The sequence below is a fragment of the Podarcis cretensis genome (assembly GCF_951804945.1).
Source record: "Podarcis cretensis genome assembly, chromosome: 9".
In the NCBI taxonomy this organism is placed as follows: domain Eukaryota; kingdom Metazoa; phylum Chordata; class Lepidosauria; order Squamata; family Lacertidae; genus Podarcis; species Podarcis cretensis.
This window is the reverse complement of record NC_137178.1, coordinates 41,986,198-42,010,535: the sequence shown is the minus strand read 5'-3', so window position 1 is coordinate 42,010,535 and position 24,338 is coordinate 41,986,198. Positions and strand designations below refer to the sequence as shown.

The window sequence follows — 24,338 nt, the reverse complement described above, 5'->3', positions numbered from 1 at the left end:
TAAAATGTCATGACTGTTTTTTGTTGCAACAGACTAATATCCCTTTGCAAATTTCCCAGACATGTCAGGCTTTAAACCACAGCTGAACAGAAGTTTACCATCTGTAATGTGAAATAACAATTTCTGCCTTTGCCAACTATGAAGCTCATACAGAATTAAGACAAATGTTGTCATTTGGAAGTGGCAGTTGACAGAACTCATCCATCTTTTATATATGATGTGAATATTCTTCAGATATGTGTAATCATTGTCAGCCAGCTTGTAAGAAAGCTGAACCACATCTCAGGCATTTTGTGGAGGGGACCATCTTATGAAAAGACTTTATCATGTCAGAAAAGCTACAGCAGCAACAGAAGCTGAACCTACAGTCTGCAAAGTCTGTTTGCAATGAGGAAATGGTTACCACTGTAGGCCCTTTTATGGAACTCCCTTCCAGCTGAAGTCAGACAGGTTTCCTACTGAATACTTTTTTATTCCAGCAGGCATTTTGACTGAATTCTGATCTTAGTTTTAACCCATTTTTATGTTTAATGTGTTCCCTGTAAACCACTTAAGAGACAATTGTAATTAAGCAGTATGTAAACTGTCCAAACAAATACATAAATATCCAACCTTGTGCAAATGGACTTTAACTTGCACAAAGGCCTTCCCCTTCCTTTCTGCCCCCATCCTCCTGAAATCTACTTGAAGGCTCTCTAAAGCTCAAGAACAGATTTGGAGTGTTGTGTGCAGGGGGCAAAAGAAATCCCACTGTGCCACTGTGAAAATGACAGGCAGCTGCAGCTGGATATCATCCAGTGGGATTTGAATGTTTCATTTTGGTAACACTATAGAAAAGTTCCAGATATGAGCAACATGAAACAAACTTAATTCTTTTCGGTACTGCATTACAAAACAAGGAGTCTGAAGTTGTCAATGAGGGCTGTGATAAAGGTAAAAGGTAAAGGTACCCCTGCCCGTACGGGCCAGTCTTGACAGACTCTGGGGTTGTGCGCCCATCTCACTTAAGAGGCCAGGGGCCAGCGCTGTCCGGAGACACTTCCGGGTCACGTGGCCAGCGTGACATCGCTGCTCTGGCGAGCCAGAGCCGCACACGGAAACGCCGTTTACCTTCCCGCTGGTAAGCGGTCCCTATTTATCTACTTGCACCCGGAGGTGCTTTCGAACTGCTAGGTTGGCAGGCGCTGGGACCGAGCAGCGGGAGCGCACCCCGCCGCAGGGATTCGAACCGCCGACCTTTCGATCGGCAAGCCCTAGGCGCTGAGGCTTTAACCCACAGCGCCACCTGCGTCCCGGGCTGTGATAAGTAATGCTAAATTAACACAAATCAAACTAAATCTCAACCCTGGTTTTCAAATACTGTAAGGTTTTTTTCTTTTCAAATGTAACGTTGCTGAAATATTATGAGGTTTCTTTCCAAACCAGAAGCTCCAGTAAGTTTTATAGTTGTATTTATAAGGCTTTACTGCAGGTTATTTTCTTGATTTCAGTATCATTTTCATCTTAGCACTATCTCATGGCTCTCTACATATCAGTGGATAAAAACCTTTATGCCATTAGGTGAAGGAAGCTTACTCCATGTCTTCTGTGTTGACACAGGTATTAGACCCTTTTCTTGCATTAGACTTAAACACTGTTTCCTGGGTTTCCTTAGTACAGAGTACCAAGTTCAGCAGGGTCAAGTTAGTGCTATCAAAATGCAATCCACATTTACTTATATTAGTCTGGGGATTAGTTGAAGTAGCCCTGAACTGGTGGGTAAGCATTAACAAAGAGAACCTGTCCATCTCACCAGTAAAACATCTGCTTTTGATTTGTAGCCAATGCCAGCCTGAAACCAGAAAACTATTTTGAATTCTCTTCAGATGAAAAAAACAAACAAACATGCATTTGGTTTTCCCCAGAAGAGAAATACATTGGATATACATTGTGCTGACAAGGAAACCAGATTGCTTCTAGTGGGAAAGAAATTCTACTTCTAAACAATATGCATCTTCACAAATATCAAATTCAAGTTACAGACTAAAAAAAAGCCCCAGTTTGGAGCGATGGAGCTTTGGCCAACCAAGATAAATCATTATCAAGTTCCACTGAGTTTAGTAGGGAAAAAATAATCCAATTTACTAAAATTTCTTAACTTTAGGTCATTTGCAATTAGGAATGAGGCAGGGGGAGGGCTCTGCCTGGATTATGCCCATGATCTGAAAATGGATACAAATTAATATTAAAACATATACCAGGTAGCAGCAGCTTTTCTTGGCTTTGTGGCACATCTGCCTAGGTACATTTTTCCTCAAAGTTTGGGAAAGGTCTGGAAGACACATAGCACTGTGGCAAATTAATGCTCTCCATTATTAACGGGGAGCAGGCAAGACTGCTACAACGCAACCATATAACTTTCCTCATGCTGCAACTGACAATTTCTTTTCACATTCAGAATTTGATTAACTACTTCCTTTCGTAGCAGCAAATGTTTCAGTTGTTCAACACAACTCTGTAATTTTAAAGTAGTGTTTGATAACTAATGGATCTTTGGAATTAGTTATCTAACTAAGAGTTAAGTAAGAGAAAGTAAACTAAACTTCCATAGCTCGTTAGACCCATTTGTTTTTATTTCCTTTGCTAGCTGCATTGATATTTTCAATTCCAAAGGCAGGATATAAATAAACTCTAGAAACCATTCATGCAGCACATTGCTGCCACCTACAGTCCAAAATAAGTATGCTGTCTTCATTGAGAAGCAACTATTATTAATATTCCACAACATATGTTGCTATTTATATGCAGAAGATCTTTAAAGAAAACCAGGTTCAGAGCAGGGGGTAATAGGGAGAAGAGGAGCAGTGGTAGACAGGAGGTGCCTTAACCCTTCCAGTGCCTAAATTTGGAAATCAAGATGGGAGGTGAAAGAACAATGCCCTTTATCCCATCCACATTTCTGTATGTGATACAGAATGCAACTGAATGGACGACAGAGAATCCACTCTAATAACTTATAAACTGGACCTTATTTGCAGTTTCATACGGTGGTTTGCAATATGTGCATTTTAATCAGATAACTTATTGGTTCAACACCACAGGGGGCAGAATCATGGTAATAAACTGATTTGAAATTTACTGACAACTACTTTATGTATTAAAGACAAATCTCATTAGTATTTTATACAGCAAGAATTTAATGTCAAAATGTCTGCATTCAAGCATGGAATTAAACACATGATATAAACATTAAAAACATGACAACATGCAAATAGAACAGTACCTTTAACAAATAATGCTTAACAATGTAAACACTGTATAAATTAACACAAAATAATTTGTTTCATTAATAAAACAAATATTTAGGATGCAACTAAAATGCAAAGTGATTTACAAGGACCACAATAGTATATAAGTTATTTGTGTGAAGTCAAATTTGGAGGCATTCACTTGGAGTTGTTTGTTTTTGTTTTTCTACAAAAATAAATCTCTCATATGTATCATTTCCTTCTTACATAATACTTTGCTTTTTAACTAAATAATGTTTCCCATCTCCAAAAGAGAAAAGAAAAGAAGTGTGATCCTTGGTAACAAGATTATAACCAACATTTGTAGGCACTTAAAATATGTTAATGCTACCATTCAGCAAAGTAATTACTTAAAAAAAATATTACTTGGATTCCCTTACCTACAATTAGACAAGGCATGAAATACTATGTCATGTTTGAAAGAATCCCATTCTTGCCAAACAAAAACACATTTGAAACTTTATCTTCACACAAATTCAGTAAATTTATAAGCAATCTGTAAAATAGATAAAGTTAACTCACCCCAACTAATTGTGTGGACCCGATTAAAACTAAAACTACACTCTAGTTTTAAAATAAAATAAAACGTATTCTATTTTCATCCAGCTTTTTCTTTTTCTTTTTCAAAAGAATGAGGCCTGATTGGAGATATACAGACGCTGTCCAACATGGTTGCTATTAGCAAGTGGAATTGTTGGTGACAAAGGGTAGCTTGGATAAGAATATGGTCTGGATGCATATGGTAATATGCTGGTTGTTCCAGAAGAGAGAGTAGCGCTAACTGGAGAAATGTTATTTACTGAACTTCGACGGAAATTGTAGTCTGTAAAAAAAGCAATAATAATCTGAGTTAAGTTTGAATGTACAACAGAGGTTTAATTAAGCAACGAAAGTTAAGAAATAAAACAATGGTCACTGTTTTAGTTTTCTGCAAATCTAGACTATGTAAACAGGTATCTTTCGCCTTTTACTAAAGATTTCCATGCAACCTACACATTCCTCACTCAAAACCTTGCTGCTCACCAACAGCACTGAAGACTACCTATACACATGGGCTACTTTGAGCCAAAGCTCTCTAAAACAAAGTATGACAGGGCCATACAGAGAAAGAGCTTACTTGTCTTGCTTGTACAAAATGAACGATCAGGTGGAACTCTGGCTACCTCCCTGGATGTCCCCAATGAAGACTTTGTGGTGCCATCTAGTAGCCTGGTACAGCATTACAACTTGTCCAGCGCATAACCCATGGCACGGCGGAGGTAAAAGCAATTTACATGACTGTCACATGGAGACAGGAGCTTACATGCTTTGTCCTTCAGCTAAACAACTGTCTATGCATTTCAAGCCTCAAAAAGGTCAAACGCAATGAAGATGGATGATACTGAACTGCGAATCTTGTTACACTAAGCGATGGCTCCTAGTAGCTACAAATACTGGGCACTTAGGGTCTAATTAAACCTTATATGCAAATGCATATAAAGAAACCCTGCAAGCCTTTTAGAATAAAATATTTAAGCTGTTTGTTGGGACTGGGTGGGGACATGGAGTAGAAAAGATTTAGTCCTCCCTCTGCCCTTCTCCACTCCCAATTATCAGCATCTTTCCCCCTGAAGGATCAGAAACTGATTAAACACACATGGAATCAGATTTGGAACAGAGATGCCTCCTTTCAAAAGAGTATTTTACTAGTAAGAAAGCCTTCAGTGCTTTATTCACATAGTTGCATATAATGTCTAATTAGCCCCTGCCTAACAGAAAATTCATTTATAGATAATCAGTTGCATCTTTAATTTTGCAGAAACAGAGTTATCATGCTGCCACACTGAAGTGTTTTAAATAATGGGTTTCCAAGAGTCCAACCTTAGCAAGTTTTAAATCTTTGCCTTTAAGACTCAATCTACAAGTTAGAAATAAATCAGTTCCAGAGAAAAAGAAAGTGGCAGTACTTTTTATCACATCAATTAGCCAATATTTAACTACCATGCATCTTAGTATACACCTACATCTCTTAACAATTTAAATATTATTGCTGCAGCACAAATACATTAATAATAACTTGCAGAACTGCAACAAGCCTTTCAAAGGAAAACAGCTAAAAACACATCTATAAATAATTTCCCAGCATGTGCATCTTAAAATTCAATACTGTTTAGTAACAAATTAAATTTCTATTTTATGGCTGACCAACAAAAATTCTTAATTTCCCCACTCAGTTATGCCTTCTAAGATAATACAAGCAGAAATAAGCCACATTATTTTCTCAACACCGTAAAAGGAACAGATGAAGCTACTCTTGGTTTTAGCCAACAGATTATATTCTAAAACAGTGTTTCCCAGCCTATGGTTGCAACTTGCAATGCCTGTGCAAGTGGAGTTTATAAGTAAACCCCAAATAATAATTTTTTACTTTTAATCCTTAACTGAAACAATGAACACCTCTTACAACTTTTTGCTTCATTGGCATATTGGAATGCTATGTTGACAAAGAGAAAGGCTCAAGTCTTACATTTTAATGCTTGGAAACTGCTCCCTGGCAGATGCTGGCAGATCAGGTGACAGTTGGCCACAATGTACGCATACACTGCCACTATTACTGTACTTGCTAAAATGGACTTTATCATGAATAGAACAATAAAAAATATTTATAGTTCATTATAACTACACTATATATTTAAAGTAGTATTACGTACATCACTTTCACACTCATAAAAGGTAAAGGTAAAGGACCCCTGACAGTTAGGTCCAGTCACAGACGACTCTGGGGTTGCAGCGCTCATCTCACTTTACAGGCTGAGGGAGCCCACGTTTGTCCGCAGACAGTTTTTATGGGTCATGTGGCCAGCATGACTAAGCCACTTCTGGAAGCCAGAGCAGCACACGGAAACGCTGTTTACCTTCCCACCAGAGCGGTACCTATTTATCTACTTGCACTTTTTTGGTGTGCTTTCGAACTGCTAGGTTGGCAGGAGCTGGGACCGAACAACGGGGGCTCACCCCGTTGCGGGGATTCGAACCACCAACCTTCTGATCGGCAAACCCAAGAGGCTCAGTGGTTTAGACCACAGTGCAACCCACGTCCTTTCACACTCATGGCTTCCCCCAAAGTTCAGTTCCCCCCAAGAACTGTTGTTTGTTAAGGGTGCTGTGAGTTGTTAGGAAAACCCATTCCCCTGCACAGAACTACAATGCCCAGAGATCCCTGGGTTGTTTTGGAGAATTGTAGCTCTATAGGGAAACAGGGACTTCTAACAATTCTCAGCACCCATAACAAACAGTTTCCTGGATTATTACCAAGTGATATAATACTGCTTTAAACATATAGTACAGATGGGGCCCTACACTGTTTATGTAAACATATGTTTATAGAATAACTTTTGTAGCTTTTGAAGCAATATCCTGCAATCCAAATGGTGGGTGTTCTGACATTCCCATAAACAAAACTGAGAATCACTTTGTAAGTACAGTCGTACCTTGGAAGTCGAATGGAATCCATACTATACTATAAATATTTCAGCAAACTGCACATTAATAGGAGTGTTAAGTAAATCGGTCTTTAGGTGCCTCAGGTTGTTGGTTATAAAATAGGCAAACTTGCCATTAAAATGCACAAAGCTGATGGCTGTCAAAGACCTAAGATACAAAATTCACATGACAATGAAGCTATAGATCACCACAGCAAGGAAATGTGAACTTGTGGGTTGCTGTACCAAAAAGGTTGTGACCACTGTTCTAGATGACTTGGCAGAGTTACATATTGGTTCAAAATAAAAACAAGTACATAGCTGTATTATTAGGAAAATGTAAATGCTATACTATAGTTCTTAAAACCTGCATGGACAATAACTTTGTTTTAAGTCTTTTAAAGTGCCATAAATATCATGGCTTGTTTTGCTACAGTAGACTAGCATATCTACTCTCCTGAACTAGGCAGGATTTTTTTTTTTGGGGGGGGGGGAGGCATGGGGGGATTAGAAATGATTTAATTTGCAGCCCTCCAGTTAAAGTAGAGTACACAGGTTCAGACCAACTTCATTCCTTAGACTTCATAAACCTTGCCATTTATTTTTCAACATATATTTTAAAGCTCAATGAACCAAAACACAGGCACTACGTCATCAACGTTATTTATAGGCATGCTAACAATATAATAGGTGCTAAACATGAATAATATGTATAAGCTTCTGCCATAATCTAGATAAAAATGTGAAATGAAAAGGGAAATAATTTAGTGTGACAGTAAAATCAGCATTTGGGGGTGAGACAAAAAAGAAGCAAAAGGAGTAACAATAAATAAAACTTTATGAATGGTAGAAGACATTTTAATATCAGTGGATGGTGTGGGGGAACAGAAAAAATAGTATTAAACATCAATTAGTTTATATGCAGCTTAAGGAGGTCATAATTCTCAGAGAAAGGCTCATTTAAGCATGATTTTTGTCACACAGAAATTCCTTGTGCCATTAAAAATAATATGAAAGAAAAAAATATTGTATTTACATATTTTCATATTATTTCTGCCAATAGTTAAATATATACCCTGATCACTCTTTGCAATGGAGGAGAATTTGTGACTTTTTACTATTGGGGATTAATTACTAAAGTTACATGCAACATTCAAAATAGAAGTGCAATAATCAAAGCACAAGTTATTTCTCTGCAAATGGCAATTTCATTCCGGGGGGAATTCCAAGCGTTTAACCAAGCATGGATTTGGCCCATTTCTTTTTCTTCAATCAAGTTACTTACCTGCTTACTTTCTCCAAATTTTCCTACACAGGTCCAGACTGGGGAGGTTATGTACCCTTTCTGCAAGCAGTGGAGACAGAATGTAACAATCTTCAAGGTGATGTTAACCCTAACAAAAGTGTATGGAATTCTGGAACTTAATTAACTGGACTATGCATTTTCAGTTTGTTATGTATGTGTAACTTTTTAGTTCTCAACTCACTTTAGGGCACTGATCTTCCGCACACTGAAGTTATGATTAACAACCCCCAATCCTCCTGTACTAGCACACACCTTAAGAAAAAGGGCACCAAGTCCTTCATCGAAAACCGCCACAAAATTCATTATGCAGTACAATACTGTTATGTTGTGTTGGCATTGCAAAATACACCTTCACAAATATGCCAGCTAAGAACGCAAGAATAGTATGCTGTTGCAGTGCTGATCTCAAGGCATAAGTTTCAGAAGTACTGAGCTCTTCATTTCTAACTAAAAGCAATCTAGAGGTTTCCTTAGTACATTGAAGTCACAGGGTATAGATTTGCATAACATATACTAAAATAACAAGATCTAAATACAGGGGTCTTGCCGATTACACTGGTCAACAACAAATTGCGTTTTTTCAGTTGATTTAGGATGAAGCTGATGCGCTGAATCCAAAAATCACATTGGTTTTGCCAGTGGCGTAGCATGGGGGGTGCAGGGGGGGCCGGCCGCACCAGGCGCAACATCTGGGGTTAGGGCAAATCCACGGGTTAGGGGGCGCAAATTACTTGCCTTGCCCCGGGTGCTGACAACCCACGCTACGCCACTGGGTTTTGCTCAATCAGGTCAAGTTTTTGAGTTATGGCCACATGTCTTTTTTTACATTTTTGTTCACATGTACGCTTGTGTGGAGCATTTTAGAAGAAGTTGGTGGGGGTAAAATGCCATGTCGAATAATTGTTTTGATTGAAAATTATTTTAATGACAAGAAGTATTCAGGTCCGATAGTTCTGGGTAATTATGTCGAAAAGGGATCAGTTTGAAGTCATAAAACCTCGAAATCTTCCATAAATTGGTGCTGCAAAGCGTAAAGTTGGGGGATCAAAACTAAGTTAATGGGGCAACCGCCCCACGAAGTGTATAGGAAACTCCACCCGCGCATGCCACAGTACGAACCCAAAGATTGGAGACTGTTCATTGACAGCAGCAAGCGATCACTGAAATGTGTTCTGCTGCGCAACAGCAACCAGTTTGCCTCTATACCCCTGGCTCACTCGAGTACACTGAAGGAGAACTATGAAGCGGTGAAGTATGTGCTGGAGAAAATTGGTTATGATCAGCATAAGTGGTTTATTTGTGTTGACCTGAAGATGGTGAACTTTTTGTTGGGACAACAGTATGGCTTCACCAATTACCCATGTTTTCTGTGCATGTGGGATAGTAGGGACCGTGCTCAGCATTACACGAAGAATGACTGGCCTGTGCGGGAGGAACTGGTGCCTTGCAGAAAAAGGAACGTCATCAACGACCCTCTGGACAGAGACAGAATACTCTTCCCACCGCTGCACATCAAGCTCGGCTTAATCAAGCAGTTCACCAAGGCTCTGGACAAGGATGGTGACTGCTTCACTTACTTATGCCAGGCTTTTCCACGATTGACCATGGAGAAGTTGAAAGCTGGCATCTTTGATGGTCCTCAGATCCGTCAGCTCATCAGAGATCCAGAGTTCGGAAACTCAATGAACAAAGTGGAACTGGATGCGTGGAAGGCATTTGTTCTGGTAGTGAAGAACTTTCTTGGCAACAATAGGGCCAGAAACTACACAGAACTTTTCAACAACATGCTGACTGCTTTCAGAAATCTGGGCTGCAACATGAGAGTCAAGATGCACTACCTATTTTCACATATGGACCGGTTTCCTGAGAACCTGGGTTCAATGACTGATGAGCAGGGGGAGATTCCATCAGGACATGAAAGAGATGGAGACCAGGTATCAGGGTCACTGGGACGCAGTCATGATGGCTGACTACTGTTGGACTCTGAAGAGAGACCTCCCTGCCGCTGGGCATTCCTGGAGTTCCAAGAAACGGTTCAAGCCCTGAAGTTTGAAAAATGGTGAAGCAACATGCAATTTACGTGTACTTACCTTTATCAATGCCCACCATTCAGTTTACAGTAAACCTGACCTGATGGAGAGAAACGGATGCCATTTCCTGATTCAGCAGTGCAAAAATACCCTAAATCAGTTGTAGAAATCTAGACAACATTCAAAAAGTAAAAAATTGTTGCCCAGTGTTATGAACTTGATCAGACTCCCATTGGTTTTAGTAAAGGACATAGTTGCCAAACAAACAAAAAATCCCTTTTATACAAGGAAACCTATCTGTTACTTTGTATTTATTTTCAGGTATATTGGCACAGGAAAAATGTTTACTATTTCTCTCTCCTATAAACTTTCACATGTCCATTGAGGCAGTATAACCCATGATCTTCTTACATTTTAAATCAGATAATTTAAAGTTGGTTTCCATATCTACCAATAACTGACAATTCTGTGATAGCTCCCTTCTCAGCATCTAATAATAACATTTTAAATTGTGTTTCCAAACATGGACATTTTTCAGTAATCTAATGTTATTAGTACTTAACTGCAAAAGCCGAATGGTAAGTACAACTTTATACTGTTTGAAAAATCTCTCAACCTCTAGCTATGTTAAATTTTTTGTTGTTATCCTGTTGTGTGAAGTGGCAGGCTGGTTCCTTTCTCTAATAAACAATCAGAAATGTGAAGGCCCCGGGGAGGGAGGATAGTATGTTTTTTAAAGGCCCCTTTTCCCCTCAGAAGCTTTTTTTCTGAAAAATTGGAAAAATCTGGATGATGAAATATTTTCTTTAAAATGATGAACAAAATGTTTAAGACAAAGTGTTCATATATTTACTCCCCCAAAATGATTTCTAAAACTGTGTCCCATCATTATAATTCCTGTAAACTTAGGACATGCAAGTCCTGAGTACAACTCTCAAATGCAACAGTAAGATGCATTTCTGCCTCTTGGAGGGCACTGCCATTGTCACAAGAGAAGGAAGGATGCAATGTATTCTTTTGTTTGTGGCCTTCCTTCTGTTGGCATACTTTGTAGATCTGTTTCTATTCTCTTGACTAGGCCTCAAAGGACTAGGAGTGAGAGAAAGTACAGGGGTGCATTTTATCAACTTAAGTTTGTAGCTGTCGTACCACCCAATCTTCAGAAATTTGACCCTGCCATAGTAATTCACGCATTAGTGATTTCCAGACTAGACTACTGCAGTGTACTCCAAATAGCCTTTGAAGATATACTGGAAACTACAGTTGGTACAAAGTTTGGCTGCCTCGCTTCTGCCTGGGACCAAGAGATTAAGTCAATCATGCCCAAGTTGTTAATAACATTTAAAGCCCCGAACAGTTTGAGTTCATATTACTTTATGTTATCTCCTGTACTTATTCCAGTCAACTCAAATCCTAAGATTTCTGCCTGTAAAATCTATTTGGCTAATAAGACACAAAGAACCAGGACTCTTCTGATGTGGTCCCCCATTTATGGAACTCAACTCCAGTAGTAGTCAGGAAAGCCCCATTTCTTCTCTCTTTTAAACAAGCTCTAAAGAAATATTGTTTTAAAATGGGGTGAGGTTGACAATTGAGCTAGAATAGTTGGGACTTGTTTCCAATGCTGGCTTTCGCCTATTTTATTCTATGTTTGTCTTATTGTTGTATTTTAATTATTGTTACTGAAGTGTTTTAGTTATTGTGAAGCACTTTGTGACACTATTGGTCTGAAAAGTGGCCAGCCTTCTAACTAAATAAATGTAATTTTAAGCCTCTCTTGTACTGCCATGTTTGAAAATTGTTAATACAGATAGGAAAATGGAAGGATAATGGAATGTTTACTGTAAACTGACACAAGTTTAGTCACAGATTTCCATTCAGTTTGCATTTGATTCACGCTTCCCAAACCAATACAAGAACCAAAACAACCTCAAAAATTCTTCTAATTTTTCAATTCAGTTTTCCAGCCAAGTAACGTGTAAATAAATGCATGTACTGGAGTAAAGTATGCATAAAAATGCATATATTAGTGGAAACAATGTACAATGCATACTATTAGGGGGAACTGTTCTGCCAAATGTGTATATCAGGCATCCCCAAACTCGGCCCTCCAGCCGTTTTGGGGCTACAACTATCATCCATAGCAAACAGGACCAGTGTATATTATGAAAAATACACACTAAATTCTGATGAATTTTCATGTGGATTGTTATTTTAATTGCAAACTGATGTGGAAATGTGGAAAACTGAAAATGAGAAACTTGGAAGAACCCATAATTGACTGATTCACCCATTCTTACTGGAGATCATTCAAGTCTCACATATAACTATAACTTATATGTGAATATGAAAAGTAATAGAGAGTAGTGATGAAAATAGAGGTACAATTTAGTTCAAATCTAACCTCAGCCATGAGCTGACTAGGTAGCCTTAACCAAGACCCTCTCTCCCTCTCTCAGTCCCCACATATCTCCAAAAATGAAGGAAAATAATTACTTGCCTTGCAAGTAATTATTTGTAGAGATTACGACTAGATAATGCACATGAAGCACTTTGAATACTGTATTTTTCGCTCCATAGGGCGCACCGGACCATAGGGCACACCTAGTTTTTTTGGGGGGGAATAAAGAAAAACATTTCGCCCCCCCCCCCGCCCCAAAGAGCAAAGAAGCCAAGACAGCGAGCGGGATCTATCCCGCTTGCTGTCTGGGCTTCCTCTTTAGCCACGCACAACCTCTCCAGCCGGGAGAGGCTGCACGCAGCTTTAGCAGAAGCCAAGACAGCGTACGGGATGGATCCCGCTCGCTGTCTTGGCTTCATTTTTAGCCACGGGGCTGGGGCGGGGGAAGCCCGAGCTTCCCCTGACCCCAGCCCCCAGAACAGGTCCGGGAGCGGCGGCAAGGTTGCGTGCAGCCTTGCCACTGCTCCTGGAGCTTGCAGGGCTGGGGGCGCGCTCCAAAGGTTTGCACATAGCTGCCTGAAGCCTGGGGAGCGCAGCGGGAGTTGGCGCTGCGCTCCCCGGGCTGCAGGCTGCTATCCGCAAGCTTTCGGAGCCCTGCGGGAACTCCCGCCGCACTCCGAAGGCTTGCGGATAGCTGCCTGAAGCCTGGAGAGCGAGAGGGGTCGGTGCGCACTCCAGGTAAACTGCTGGTTACGAGAAGTCAGCAGAGACAGAAGTACCAAACCTCACCAACCAGACCATATTGTACAGTACAATACTTCAGTCATGTAAAAGTCACACCAGGCAAGTCAATTAGGAGGCTACTGCTATGCAAGATTGGATCCAAGAATAATACAAAAGGAATGGGTTTGGGGGGAAAGGTAACTCAGAGCAGTAATAAGTACGGTACTTAAGAAATAAGTAAGGTAGTATAATCAACTGAAAAAAATCCAAACTAGCAGCTGACTGAGCCTGAGACTTCCCTCAGATTATAAATGCTGTACAGGCATCCTCCCACTTACATGCAATCAACTCATGCGCAACTGCATATACGCACAGGGCTTGGCAATAATAATTTAATTCATAACCCGCCCGACATGTCTTCTGATTTGTAACATTAATCATGTAGCTGGATAGCACTTTCTCCTGCAGATGTGACCTCAATCATGCTTTATCTCCTGGTTGAGTTTTCACAAACCCTTTATTTTACAACCTCTAAGGCCTTATCAACTATAAATTAGACCTTTTCACAAAGGAAGTGGGTAGCTTTTGCAAACAGTGACTATTTGCTTGTAAAAAGAGCTTAGGAAAGGAGAAGAGGTTTGGGGAAATATTTTACCACTCATAGCTTAAAAAACCAGAGGTGGGAAACTTTTTCAAGTGCAAGAGCTGTATCGCCTTCTGAGGGCCACATGCTGGTGCTTGACAAACACATATCTAAGGACAGTAAATGCCTCCCAAAGCCCTGAGAAAAGTTAAGGCATTTGCGTAACTCCATCCCCAAACAACTTTACTGTATCATTTTTTTTTCCTGCAATCCCCCCCAATGCAAGTATGTGATTGAAATGAAAATTAACTGCCACTGCCTTTTCAATAAAACTAGAAGAAGCCTCAATCCTAAAGGCAAAGATCCCAGATGAACATGGTCCAAAACAACAAAGAAAATCAGATTTACACTGAAGATTAAATGTATTCTTGCTCTCTAGCATGCTGCTGCTTGACAGTTAAAAAGATGAAACTGAGTATCTGACAGGTGCGTTCTGAGGCAAAAAGTACAAAGTCTCTACATCCCTTGGTGTATGTAAAAGATTCTAAAGTATCTCTGGAGTATAAAATGCAGGCTTTCCATAGAGCTTGCTTACTAATCACCAGGGGCCACTATGAAGTCTTATTTGCTTTAGATTAATTATTCATTCTCCTAAAATAATGAACACCAAGAACCACAACACTAATAAAAGTTTTAAGAACTTACCCAAGTGTAGCAGCGCAAACTGTGCTGCTAATTCTTTTGCATCTTCTACTGTTGTGCAGAGTTTGTCTGGCATAAAATAACTTTGGGATCCATTTGCAACAGTAGGAATAACAATCTTGTACACTAGTAGAACCTTTCCATCTTGACTTGTAGTTGAATACAAGTAATATTCTGGAGGAGCCCAGTTATTTTTGTTGCAGTAATAATCTAACTGCATTGCTGCAGAACTAAAATGACTAGATTTTAATGAGTACATGCTAATTGGAGTAAGCTTTGTTCCAGGAAAAAATGGGTAAGTACACCTTTCAATTTCAGGAGGACTTGGACTGTGCTGTCCATTAAGTCGAATTGGGAGACTGGCTGGCTTCGGTAGTGATTTTTGGTGACCATCTTCTTTGTTTGCAAAGACAAGAAGGTTTTCAGAACTGGGACTAATTTGTCCATTCAGATGTTGTCTCCAGGTACTCTCTTTGTTTACTGGCTTGGCCAGTGTTACCTCAATGCTAGCTCCATCAATGCATTTCCCATTCATTACTGACATAGCAGCAACTGCATCATCTCGGTTGAAAAAATGAACAAAAGCATAATCTCGAAGTTTCTTTACACGCTCAACAGCTCCTGGTTTAAATTTGTTAAATTCAGCCTTAATTGTTTCTTCCGTAGTCGAGATCATCAAGTTTCTAACATATAATACTTTGACTCTCTGCATGGTTTCTTCATCAACCTCTTTTTCTGGGTCTGCCCAATCAACCTGAATAGTATGGCCCCACAACTGGAATGTTCCTATGAAAGAAAAATGAAATGAAAATGCATCAATTTTTAACATTTTCCATAGTTACCTAAGAATGTTCATCTACTTCTCCCTTCACCCCACAACCCCCAAAAGCCTTTCCAAATGGTTGATGGCTGTCATAAGCAATGTGGGGTGGGACATCATGGTTGATTTGCAGGGAACCAAATCAGAAGAGCGCCAAAAATCAACTCTCAGCTACACAGGAAAAACACAAATATCCTTTATGTAAGAAGGCTCATTGTCATTTCTTCATTTCTCACTTCAGTATGTTAGGGCTGAACTAGCTGTGATGGCAGATCAGTATAATAAAAACCCAAATTGACTCTGTCAGGTATGAAATGGTGGTCCAATTTTAAGAACAAGTGTGTGGGAGAAAAGGACTTGAACACAGGCTTCAAGGTAAACTGTAGCTGGGGGATAATTTAGCATTCCTCACCTATGTGCTGCCCATTTTGTTCTTAATCAGATTCACCACTCCCTGCTTTCTACATGGCTAGGGAACAAGAACCTGCCACTATCTCATCAAGGTTAGCTCTTAGTGAAGTCCATATCTAGGAATGAAGTGGCTTGAAAAGAATGTGTTTACACTTTATATGAAAAACAAAGATTTACCAGGAATCAATTTTCTTCGTGCCATAGCTGCAGCTCTGTGGGATTCATATTCTACGAATGCAAAACCACGATTCTTTGTCTTGTCAGTTGCACTTGGATAAACAATAACATCTACTACACCTTCTGTAACTTTCTTCATTTCATCTAAGATCTCCTCTTTCTTCTTTTCTTTTGGGATAGCTCCAATAAATAGTCTGCAGTTATCCAAACTTACACAAACACCAATAAATTTTCCAGGACGGATCTCATAATTATTAAGGATCCTAATGGCAAGCTGAGCTTCTTCTTTGGTTGTATACATTACAAATGCATATCCACGATTCTCACCACTAAATTCCATCATCAGTCTAAATTCATAGATCTTCCCAGCTCTTTCAAAAACAGGAACTAGTTCATCTTCATACATATCACGGGGAATTTTCCCTACAAAAACTTCACAGCCTCGAGGTGGTGGTGGACCTTCCCAACCTTAAAAAAATGGTTCAGCACATTATTACAAATGCTATGAGACAAGATACATTCCCAATAAGAACTTTAACATACATGTCTTAACACATTAGGAAATTTCTAATTTGTTGTTTCCTGTATGATAAATAGATGGGGTAAAATATCTGTTTTATTAATGGAGTTCGAAAATAGTTTAATAGCTCTATTCCCCTATTCCCCTACCCCATCCTGCTAGTTAGTGATTTCAACTGAATTTACTGCAAAATATGGTCAGAATTATAGCCTAGTTTAACAAGCAGGAATAAATCAATTTGAATCCAGTTACTTTATCATAAGCTAGGATAGATCAAATTATGGAAAGTGTATTTTCCTGTAACATTAAGCACAAAAAGGATCTGCGCTATTTGAAAAACTAACTACAGAGTTCTCAGTCAATGTTAAATTGACCTACATTACACGTATTAATTCAAAATCTGTTCCCTCACTCCCACTCCAAAGCTTAACATTCTCAAAACACACGTTTGCTTTCTTACCCGGTGGAGGTCCACCAAATTTTCGTTGTCCATTTTCTTGAACCATGTTGTAGCCAGTCTTTTCCATAAGAGCCAATAAGGCAGCCTCATTCTGAGTACCAGTTCTAACTTTACTGCACCCATTCGTTACATCTGTGTGTTCTTCATTCATTGCTGTAACGTCTTCTGCAAACTGATAGAATGTTCATAGTGTTGCTTAAACAGAAAGCACAATTTCTTATTTCATGTTAAGATCCTATTATTGAAAAACCTTTATTGAAAAGTAGTTATATGTTTAAGTAGTCTGATATATTTCAAAGAAAATTCATGACATAGCTACATATGCTTGCTAATTTCCAGGATCATGTTTTAAATTATGTATCAAATTTTAATGTAGATTTTAGTACATGCTGTATGGTTTTATTATGCAGTCTATTCCTGAACCCCAAAACAATATATGAATATAATATAAACTAGCAAAGTGAAACAAAATGTTTAAAGCGTTTATAGTGTTTTAGCTTTATTAGTGCAAAGTACTTTAGATAAATGTGCATGTGCAATGAACTGCAAGCTTCTGAAAATGCTTTTATAAACTGCTAAATGGACTCAGTAATTCTTGTTATTTCAAATGTGATCCTCCCTCTTTCATCTAGAAGCTATTATCTGTAATGGGAAGAAGCTAAAATAACAAAACAGAACTGAAACACAGTTAACCATTTACAGGTGCTAAGAACTATTTGATTAGCAATCAATTTCTGTTGTTAATGCAAATAACCATATTTTCTGGTAAGACAAAGTGTTGGGTTAAGTAGTCCCCTTCCCTTCTCATGTAGCAAGGAGTACTTGCTGAGCTTACTTTTTATTTCAAAAGATCTCTGCTCAAACTAACCAGCTTTGAAGTTGGCTTGTTTGCAACTAACCTTTTTTCTGTTGTGGTTATAAGCCAGGATTCCCAGTGCATACATATTGCTGAGTATAGATTCTCTGAAATTGTAGAGTTAGAAGGTACCCTGAAGATCACCTAGCCCAACCCCCTGCAATGTAGGAATCTCTACTAAAGCATCCATAACAGATGGCCATCTGACCTGTGCCAAAAACCTCTAATGAAGGTGAGTCCACCACCTCCCAAGAAAGTCTGTTCCATATTAAAACATAGATTTAATATGCAGGTTTCCAACTAGGATCCAATTTAGCATGTTTGACTTACATTTATTATACATAATATTGCTCAATTGCATGCTATATAAAAACCTTTCTTCCAAAGCAAGTCAATTAATGTCTCTTATTACAAAGGGGGGAAATGCACAATGCAATTAAAAAAAAATATATTCAAACTGATTCAAATGTTTACTTGAAAATTGTTTTTGTTGAAATACCTGTAAATATTTTAAAACATGACAACTCAGTAGCATGCACTTTCCTTACTCTGTTTGAAGGAATAATTACGGCACTGAACAATTCATTTTATGAAACAGTGCATTTTATTGGTGCTCTCGGAGATCCAAACCTCATAGTCTTCCTAGAGATACTGGTGAGCCCCTTGTGCCAAGCACAGAAAGTGGAGCATTTCCACGAGAAATATACTGCACTAGAATTTTTTTCTACTCCTCCCCCCGCCCAATTGCCGGATTTTAACAAAGAACATGGTACCAAAGATTTCTAGACTCCTGGTGCACACATTCGCCATTTTAGTAGTGCTTCTAACATGGGCATTTGGGTCAGGTCTTCAGTTACTTTTATTTACTTAATTACTTGATTAGGGGGGGAGCGCTAACCCCATGGCTTCTAATATGAAACTGAAGACCACCTTGTGACTTTTCTTTTACTAGGAGTGCGCCCGAAGCCTCCTCTTTTGGACACAGTATTTTCAAGATGTGGATGTGGTGGTTTCTCCAAGAGCACCAGGTCCCCGATGCTCCCGCGAACAGGAGCTAATGCCGGCATCAACCCCAATAGAAACTCAAAAACCAGGCATTTCTGGGGCAAGATCCTAAAGCGGCCCACGGGCCGGTGATATGGCCAAATCGAGACTTCTGGGCTGCGCAAGTCTAAGTCTGCCAACGTGGAGCGGCAAAACTTCCGGGGAGTTTGGACCTCAGGCTTTCGGCCTACCGGCCGGCTCCCCCTGCCCCCTTCCCAATACCTTATAGGCAGGGGGACCAATCTTAACCAAGAACAGGGGTGCGATGGATCCGACGCAGGGCCTACAGGCCGCATCCGCGGGTGGGAGGGAGGAGAGGACGGCAAGGCCGGCTCGCCTGCCGTTCCCGTTTCTACCTCCCCTTTCCATTTTCTCCTCGGCTCTTTCTCAGGGTGGTTTGCCTTAAAGCCCGGGGCTGCCTCGGTTCTGTTTCCGGAAAGGCGAGGAAATGGAGAAAGGCCGTTTCTACGGCCTGCTTTCGAAACTGTTCGAATTGTGCCCGTCGCTTCACCCAGCTCGTGTGAACGTCTCCGCTGGCCCTCGCCCTTCCCGCCCTTCCGTGGGCCCTTTTCCCAAGCCCTCACGAACGACCGCTTCCCCTTCCCTTGAGAAACCGAGACAGGGAGCGAGGAGGCAAAAGGGAAAGGAGCTCAGCGCCGACGGCGGCAGGGCAGGAATTACTTCAACCCCCTCACATTACCACTGCCAACCTTGTCGCCCAGGCAGGTTCCTACCGCCTGGGACGGAGGTGGGTGGGGGGAAATAAGGCTTCCTTCTCTTGTACAGAGGGGCGAGAACACGATGCCGCGCCACGCCTTCTCACCCGTGTGGCACACGCGCATCTGCCGCACTCGCCCGTCTGAGTTTGCGCCGGCTGCTTTTTTCGCGTGACGCCTCACAAAGATGGACGGCGGCCGCCTGCCAATGGGAAGCCTTGAACCCCGGCGGAGCAGCACGAGGACAGGTGGGAGGGTTCGCTTTCTTTAAAGAGGTGGAGGGGCGTGCGTCGCGCGCGGTTTCCCGCAGGAGGGGAGACGGTTGTAAATCCCAACGGACGCGCCTCCCCCGTCTAATAATTCTCGTCGACGGTCAGAAGCAACCAATGGGAAAGGAGCTGCCAGCTCATAGGCTGAATAAGTCACGTTTACTCGCAAGTAGGTTCCAAGGGGGGGCCTTACTCCCAAGTAAGTGTGAGCAGGGTTGAAAGGAAACGGGAAAGATGCAACATAGCTTACCTACACACACTGGCCTGGTTCCCACAACACGGTAAGCCAAACTGTGGCTGACAGAGGAATAGGGAACCATTGGTGCTCTGTATGCAATTAGGGTTTTTTTGTGATACAAAACAAACAAATAAGCAAGGAAAGGTACATATAGGACTCTGACTCCCATCAGCCAGCATGACCAATAGCCAGGGATGATGGGAAATGTAGTCTCAAAGGCCAAATGTTCCCTCACTCTGGCTTACATTGCCACTTTTTTGCTCCCACACCACTTGGCTAAGCCCAGATTTGGCTGGTGGTTAAACTCTCGCCTCACTAACTGAACTGCAGTCAGTGTGGCACCAGGCTACCGTTTGGCCTCCAGGCATTCCTATGATCCACGAAGCAATTCAAAAACAGGCATTTTACAGCTTAGCATTATTCCCCACATTACAGCTGAAAAGATATTAAAGAATATATTTTCCTTCCAGATAACAATCAAACAGTTGCAATAAATTTTAATAGCTCCACCCCAGGGAAGTTAATGATGCCTAAGTGTGATTCTACTGAAATGAATCTCAGTTGCAGGCCTGCAGCCAACAATTTGGCTGGTAAAATATGGTGCAAAAAGCAAAACAAAAAGCCATCCCCACAGCTTTTTTCCAGAGGCAGTGGGACACTCACATCACCAGAGCTGGGATGGGATGGTTGTTAGCCAAGAGGCAGGCCAGCTGTTCAGCACAGTTCTCAGGTACTCCATAACAGCTCAGCCTGTACTGAGCAGGAAATTAGTTTGAGCCCATAGAAAGCAGCTATCAAAAGCCAGGTGGGGTCCTCACATCACTAAGTTTTGCTGGTGTTGAAAGTTGCAGTACCTTATCTAGCCCTGTGTGGTGATGGTGCAGCAGAGATTAGCAGTTTTCTCTGCATGGAAGCTACTGAGACAAGAGTTCCCTGCTCAAAATCCTCAATGCCTTACCTTTGGCTGTGTCTCTGGCCTCACCTCATGCATCAGGGATGTGGAACTTCAGGCCTGTGGGCCAAATGCAGTCCTCCAGGTTTCTTTTGGGACTCTTCCCTGGCCACACACACTATCCCCAGGCCAAAGCCCTCACCAGTCTTAACCTCACCCCCTTCCTTGAGCATTTTTGCCTGGCTGGAATGTGATGTTGAACTCGGATAATGCCTTTTTTGTGAAGAAACTAGCCTGCTGTACCAAAGTGAAATGTACCTTTATATTCTTTGCTCCGCCCACTTTTGCCTCTGGCCTGAGGCTCCCAAAAGTGTATGCGGCCCTCAGGATGAAAAAGGATCCCCCCACGCCTGCCTTGTGGGTTTCTGTCAGTTGTCTCTTTCTTCCCCCTTCTCTGCTGTCCACACTTTACACCAGCTGACCTTGTGCTCTCCCCTATTCTGCACAGACTGTAGAAGGAGTGTGGCCATTTTCCGAGCTTCAGCAGAAAGGTGCTGGCAATCATCACCTTTGTTTTCCTTCTCTTCCCTGGGCTTGTAGCCTGCAGTGTCTGCCTTTCTTGGCTTGTTGCCATCTGGTCCTTACATACAGTTCTAATGCCAGCCTTATGCATGCTGCCCAGTGGAGACTGGTCTATAAAAATGAATGGGGCTTTGCACCATCTACCTCATTCTGCTCTCAGACAGACCCCACCTGCCTGACATCTTGCTTACAAACACTTCAGGGGTTAGCACAACCTATCCACTTCATCTTTAGGTCTCAATGTTGACCATGTACAACTCGGCAGGGAGGAGAATGGGGACAAAACTATAATTATTTGTTCCGCCTACCCCCTGTCTTCTACCAGTGCCCCCCTCCTTCTGAATTCCCATGAGAAGTTCCAAGTCTCACAGTATTGTGAGACGCCATTGTGATCACCAGGCTGCTCCTTCCTGTCTTGCCAGATGTTGCAAAGCAGGACTATGATCTCGTTGCCGTGGCAGTTGGGTCATTGTCTCTTTACACACCACACAATTGCACCTCTTCTCTCTCACTGTGTCTCCTGTCTGTGAGAATGATCTGACCTCAGGACCTGCCCAGGATATTTTTCAGCCTGAGGAAGAAGGGAATGGAATAGCACCCTCCACCGCACTTGGGGCTAAGTTAGGGTCCCAGGTCAGGTTGTGTGGCATAAATAGCTCTGTCCTTCAACAGAGGGCAATGGCCAGAAACTCAGGAGCAACAGCTGACTGCTACCACCTGAGGTGGTCATGGCATTTTGTCTAAGGGTATGTCTGGCTCTGCTAAGCTAGCCTGCCCTTGCAATCTACCACTTTTGATAGCACACACACACCACCTATCTCTGCTTTTCCAGATAAGCGCCCCAACTTCAGTTTGTGTGTTCCACTGTTTCTCTCTCCCATCATCAAATCTCACTTGCATTCAGCACCTTGTTTCAAACTCTTTTCTGTTTCTTCCAAGGTTAAAAGGGTACAACTGTAGGCAGCAGGGCTTCACTGCCACCAGTACAATGCAGTCAGCAATAAGTATTAGTCCAGAAAAACTAAGTTGTTATTGTGGTTTTTTTTGTTGCTCCCAATTAGCTTTATCGGGTACTTTACATTCTCTCTTTTTAAAACAACATTTACACACACATTATATATAATAAATACAGAGATATTAAAAACTCAATATCTTAAATGTTATTTGCAGAATTTTAAATACCGTTTTCATACACTGTAATTACAGTTTAACTTTCAGCCCCCATTGTTTTCACAGTGGCATGTGATCCATCTCTAAGTCCTACGTTTATGTTCTAGTAAATTGCTGAGTCCCAACTTCTGAAAATTCTCTTGGGGGGTTCTTAAAAGTACAGTTAAACTAATTATTTCTGTTTAAATCCATATCTTGCATTATAGTTTGGATTTTGATTTTTATTACTTTGACATGTTTTTGCAAAAAATATTATGGATCTTGCACGGATGTATACAATTGGAATTTGCTTTTCTTATGGGATGGTTTTTAATTAGATCATTGGAACATTTCATTGATTAGCTCAAGCACTCTTACTACATACAGTAGAAGTGCCACTCTAATTTGCAGTCTCATCTACTTAAGGGAGTTCAGCATTTGTACAGACTTTTGCTGTAATAAGTTGCTGTTGTTGTTGTTGTTGTTATTATAAAGTGCATTATGGCCTGCAAAATGAGGATAAGGTTCACAGCAGAAAGTGCAGAAGAACACGAGGCTGACAGAATCATATGTGCTTTTGTGTCTTGCTTTCAAGCTTCACTTCGATGAATACATCTCCCATGTGCACCTGTCACTTGACACAGGTAGATCATTTTACCTTAATAATGGCAGATCATTGTCAGCTATCAGACTGAAACTTCAGACAGTTTAAGAAGATTGACTATATATTTTGTTAGCCTTAATACCAAGGAATAATAATGCTGTATCAGTGTTCAGTTCAACAGGAGGATGCTGCTAAGCAAGGGATGAAGTGTGGCATGGGTGGCCTCAGTTCTTTGAATAATCACTTGCCTTAAATATTACAATTTTGGGCAGGGTTTCTCATTACAGCAGGGATGGGGAGCCTGAGGATCTCCAGATGTTGTTGGATCTCTGTTCCCATAAGCCTCAACCAGCACGGCCAATGATAAGGGAATGTCATACAACAGCATCTGAAGAGTCATGGGTCCCCCATCCCTGCATTCCAGCAAACATCCCTTAAGTCAATGCAAATGATTAAAATAACTGGAATCTTGATTCTCATGCACAGAAAAAAGCAAGATAAATTATTTCCCCTTCCCCATTAATCTTGTCTGTGTAAAACCTCAGACTTGGCTTCAGCTGCTGTGGTACAAACAGTACTTTGCAGCTTTGAAACTTCTGCTACTGAACAAGTGGGACAGAGAACATCACTACAGAATTGTACCAGTTGTTCCTGTTGTTCCATTGTAGATGAACTCACAGAATGCTGACCAAGACACAGGCAGTGCAGCCCAGGTGAACTGTGATTCATCACCAAAGAGAAGCAGATATGATCTAATTAGTCTCACACACAATAAATAAATTTTAAAAGGAACCTGGCATTAATGCTGTCCTCCATTTTTGCTCATGACCAACTACTGTACTGAAAAGCTGTGCCATAGAAGAAAGATATCAGTGCGTTATGTTGCACTGGAATTTGAGCCAGGATTGAGCAACAGTTAGTTTTTTTTGGTTGTACCGACAGTTAATATTCAGAAACCTTCTGAAGAGTCATGGACTTCCCCATTAAAACACCAATACAAAACTCTTCAGATTCATAGAAAGTATATATGGATAAGTACCGTAATTGTTCTATGGTGGATATAACCAGGACCAGCCCTACCATTAGGTAGAGTGAGGCAGGAGGGCA

At 40.9% G+C, this 24,338-nt stretch overlaps 2 protein-coding genes and 1 long non-coding RNA gene across 11 annotated transcripts in view; 1 reads left to right on the top strand and 2 right to left on the bottom strand.

Annotated features, from left to right (window-relative positions):
• Nucleotides 1-24,338, bottom strand: part of LOC307224011 (uncharacterized protein) — a 396,785-nt gene that overhangs the window by 312,166 nt on the left and 60,281 nt on the right. The gene's annotated exons all lie outside the window — the stretch shown is intronic.
• Nucleotides 3,878-22,357, bottom strand: RBM46 (RNA binding motif protein 46). Of its 8 annotated transcripts, XM_079990457.1 has the most exons (6): nt 19,004-19,476; nt 16,882-17,053; nt 15,902-16,369; nt 14,497-15,279; nt 8,034-8,093; nt 3,878-4,110 (listed from the first exon to the last, which is right to left on the bottom strand). In XM_079990457.1, exons 1-5 carry the CDS (start codon nt 19,148-19,150, stop codon nt 8,038-8,040), a joined length of 1,626 nt encoding a protein of 541 aa, XP_079846583.1. In that variant the 5' UTR covers nt 19,151-19,476; the 3' UTR covers nt 3,878-4,110; nt 8,034-8,037. The 8 variants fall into 8 exon arrangements, with proteins under 8 accessions (XP_079846583.1, XP_079846581.1, XP_079846582.1 ...); XM_079990455.1 differs by lacking the exons at nt 8,034-8,093; nt 19,004-19,476 and adding an exon at nt 21,787-22,357; XM_079990456.1 differs by lacking the exons at nt 8,034-8,093; nt 19,004-19,476 and adding an exon at nt 20,963-21,188.
• Nucleotides 19,796-24,023, top strand: LOC307224032. Of its 2 annotated transcripts, none has more exons than XR_013842378.1 (2): nt 19,796-19,935; nt 23,123-24,023. It is a non-coding gene; the product is annotated as an uncharacterized lncRNA (long non-coding RNA). The 2 variants fall into 2 exon arrangements; XR_013842379.1 differs by having other exon boundaries at nt 19,921-20,047.

Coding starts and splice junctions, on each gene's coding strand:
- RBM46 (XM_079990454.1), bottom strand. CDS start 19,150: ATGGAAAGGGGAGGTAGAAACGGGAACGGCAGGCGAGCCGGCCTTGCC. Junction 17,054..19,003: donor TTGGTCCCCCTGCCTATAAG/GTATTGGGAAGG, acceptor ACATTCTATCAG/TTTGCAGAAGACGTTACAGC. Junction 15,280..15,901: donor ACGAAGAAAATTGATTCCTG/GTAAATCTTTGT, acceptor TTTCTTTCATAG/GAACATTCCAGTTGTGGGGC.